At 34.2% G+C, this 3,792-nt stretch overlaps 2 protein-coding genes across 2 annotated transcripts in view; both read left to right on the top strand.

The window, feature by feature from the left end:
• The window catches only part of MARK1 (MAP/microtubule affinity-regulating kinase 1), a 177,002-nt gene that overhangs the window by 121,291 nt on the left and 51,919 nt on the right, over positions 1–3,792 (top strand). The window lies entirely within an intron of this gene.
• Positions 1,918–2,923, top strand: LOC105814633 (ubiquitin-like domain-containing CTD phosphatase 1). Its single transcript, XM_012649683.1, has one exon. It carries the CDS (start codon positions 1,967–1,969, stop codon positions 2,921–2,923), a length of 957 nt encoding a protein of 318 aa, XP_012505137.1. The 5' UTR covers positions 1,918–1,966.

Below are 3,792 nucleotides of genomic sequence, written 5' to 3'. Positions count from 1 at the left end.
CATAGAATAACGCAGTAAAACTTGGGCTTGTGGATGGGGATGATTGCAATGAGTCAGAAGCCAGAATTCTGTACCCTGCTAGGCAAGTGGGGTAGTGCTATAAACTACCACATTTGACTGCTAGCTCAGAGATCATAGAGTGTGGGAAGAATGCATGCTTAATACAGAACATTTTCTTTAATTATCTTTCCATTATCAAAGCTTTGAGGCTCAGGAAATTTTTGATTCCAGAAGTACCTATAGAACTTGCTTTCATAGAGACCATTCTGTCTTGTGCAAAATGCTTGGTCTCTGATCAAGTATGTTAACCAAATTATTATCTGTGACATACCTTCACTGTGTCGTACAAACACATGACTTGTAAAAGATAATATTATTATCAGCAAATTTCTCTCATCCATGATACAAAATTAATCTTGTAATATGAACATAATATGGCATATACAGTATATCCAATAAAATATACATATAAATGTATATATCTTTTGGCTAATGAGCATAAGTTAGTGAAAATTGGGTACTTGAATTTTGAAGCATATTGCTTAAGAAAACTAATACTACAAATATTTATCATTAGGTTCTGTTGTACTTTTGGGAATCACACTTCAATTTGATCATAATCATTTGTGTCATTTAGTGGTTCTGTAGCACCTGCTTAGTTTGGAATTCAGGAACTTGTACCGACCTGTCTATCAAGGTTTGACTCCCACTGTTAGTATATTCCCACCTCCTTTTCAAATACACCGTGTTCCCTCATCATTAATGCATTTCACCACCTTACCCCCTCTCCCCATCCCCAAATCTCCACATTTTAAAATATTGCTGTCCTTCAAGGATGCTTTGGATCAAATAGCACCTACTCTTGGAAGCGTTTCCAAGTGAAATTATTCTTTATTCTTTATGATTCTCTCATTACTTTGTGCCTCTGCTTCTATGATTCTACCTTGTATTATAGTTACTCACATACGTGTTTTCTTAATCAGATTGTAAGCTCCTTAAGACAGGGTCCATGTAGTATTCATTTTTGTTTTTACCTAGCACCTAGCACGTTTTCTTGCACATAGCAGGTACTCAATAAACTGTTCAAGCAAAATGAATTAAGTTGAATTATATGTTACTCATTATGTGTTGATGATTTCATTTTAAATTCATATTTTCTGTCTTTGACCCATTTTAATATATATTAGAATAATTTTATAACAACAAAAAATATGTTTCACCTCTACTTTGAAGTTCCTTTTTTTCACCCGTATTCCTATTAACATGGTCATACTTCACATCACCTTACTTTTTAAAAAAAAATCTCATTTCTGTCTCCATTTGTAAATGCCTAACCAACATTCAACATTCAAACTATTTACATTTAACTGAATCCACAGAATTGAATGTTCTACTGTGCATTAAAACAATTGTCCTCCTCCTATTCATCAGATATAATTATATGCACAAAATAGCTCTGAATCAAATGCCATCAGATTCTTTCCTTTTTGTATTTTATGTAATAAAGAACTATCACAGAGTTGTTTATAATCTATTTCTCATATATATTTTTGGCCTTTAAACTTTGGAAACCCTGGTTAGCCCTTGTCCCCAGAGAGCCCTGTATGTAATGGTTAAAAATTAGGGCTGCATAGAAAACCTGGTTATAGGTGTAGAATGCTTTGCCTGCCTGTGTTAGTGAGCGGTTTAAAATTAAATTTCATTTTTTCCTCTTTTTTTTGATGATCAGATTTATTTTTAAGCCTCAAAATTTTTCCTTTCTCTTTATATATAAACAGAAAAATATGGGAGGTTGCTAAATACCTCATTAATAAGTTCTTAGATTGGCCTCACTAAAGAAACATGCCTTGGATTTCCGGTCGCCTTCGGTTCCGCTATGGCCGGCTTCTACGTCTGCTGCCGCTGGTTACTCAGCGCTCCAGGTATTTTTTTCTGAAGGAAAGCTGCTTCCTCTTATGCTTCAAGAATGGCTCTCCCTATCGTCGTAAAATGGGGGGGACAGGAATATTCAGTGACCACACTTTCAGAAGATGATACTATGCTAGATCTCAAACGGTTTCTTAAGACCCTTACGGGAATGCTGCCAGAACGCCAGAAGTTACTTGGACTCAAAGTTAAAGGCAAACCTGCAGAAAATGATGTTAAGCTTGGAGCTCTCAAACTGAAACCAAATACTAAAATCATGATGATGGGAACTCGTGAGGAGAGCTTGGAAGATGTCTTAGGTCCACCCCCTGACAATGATGATGTTGTCAACGACTTTGATATTGAAGATGAAGTAGTTGAAGTAGAAAATAGGGAAGAAAACCTACTGAAAATTTCCCGCAGAGTAAAAGAGTGCAAAGTGGAAATTTTGAATCCTCCCAGGGAAGGGAAAAAGCTTTTGGTACTAGATGTTGATTATACATTATTTGACCGTAGGTCTTGTGCAGAGACTGGAGTAGAATTAATGCGGCCATATCTTCGTGAATTCCTAACATCTGCATATGAAGATTATGACATTGTTATTTGGTCTGCAACAAATATGAAGTGGATTGAAGCTAAAATGAAAGAGCTGGGAGTGAGCACAAATGCAAATTATAAGATTACCTTCATGTTGGACAGTACTGCTATGATAACAGTGCATACTCCAAGGAGAGGATTAATAGATGTAAAGCCTCTTGGTGTTATATGGGGAAAGTTTTTGGAGTTTTACAGCAAAAAAAACACCATTGTGTTTGATGATATAGGAAGAAATTTTCTAATGAACCCGCAGAATGGACTAAAGATAAGACCTTTTATGAAAGCACACTTAAATCGAGATAAAGACAAAGAACTTTTAAAATTAACTCAGTACCTCAAGGAAATAGCAAAATTAGATGACTTTTTGGAGCTAAATCACAAATATTGGGAAAGGTGTCTCTCAAAGAAGCAAGGACAGTAGTTACAGGTTATACTGGCAGTTACTGAAGATACTTGAGATCCATGAACTTCTTGCTTTTATGCTCGAGATCGTTATTATAGTGCTGGACACTGAAGCAAATACCAGACTGCTTATACTTGGTCTTCCAGTTTTTTGTAAATTTAGTTTTATATTTTCTGAAGATCATAGCAATATGCTAAAAAATGTTTTTTCCCCGATACAAATATTCTGTTACTCTTGGAAAATATTTTCTCCAGCATTGATTACTGAGGGTTTTTTTTCCCCCCACAAAGAAAAAAAAAGTGGGAAAAAATACATACTCAACAATGCCATTTTGTGACTTTGGAAACAAGTTATGTCTCAATGTTTTTGTCTCGTGTTATTGTCTGACTAAATCTTGAGACCAAACCCATCTTGAAACTAATGCTTTTCCCTTTAAAACCAAAAAAAAAGAACAATTTTTTTTTCAAATAAAGAACCTAGTTTGTTACGCTTAAAAAAAAAAAAGAAAAGAAACATGCCTTGAACACATTTGATATCATTTTTAGCATGCAATTTTGCTTTTTTAACTCAAGCCAACTATCTAGAAATACTAATTTATGTGTGCCAAAGCTGTTATTTCAACACTATAATAAACTACTTGACCAAACTAAAAATTGTATACATTCAATCATGTAAACTGAGAATTCTAATGACCCACACAAAATCTTCACAGACTCTGACAAATATTTTACTGTATTTTAGCAAAATAATATTACTTTTCTGCATTTTCTACATTTAAGAGCAAAATTTTCGTCACTTTAATGTGTATAGTTTTCTTAACTAAAGGAATAGTGAAATTATTAAATATTACTTTGAAATCCTAGTTAGTAATTTATCTAAATTGGAAG

Source organism: Propithecus coquereli, unplaced genomic scaffold (assembly GCF_000956105.1).
Source record: "Propithecus coquereli isolate 6110/MARCELLA unplaced genomic scaffold, Pcoq_1.0 Scaffold300, whole genome shotgun sequence".
Taxonomy (NCBI): domain Eukaryota; kingdom Metazoa; phylum Chordata; class Mammalia; order Primates; family Indriidae; genus Propithecus; species Propithecus coquereli.
Note: the sequence above shows the minus strand (reverse complement) of the source record. Positions and strands in the feature narration are given on the sequence as shown.

What these genes read in the sequence shown, in the direction of transcription:
- LOC105814633 (XM_012649683.1), top strand. Translation starts at nt 1,967, where the DNA reads ATGGCTCTCCCTATCGTCGTAAAATGGGGGGGACAGGAATATTCAGTG.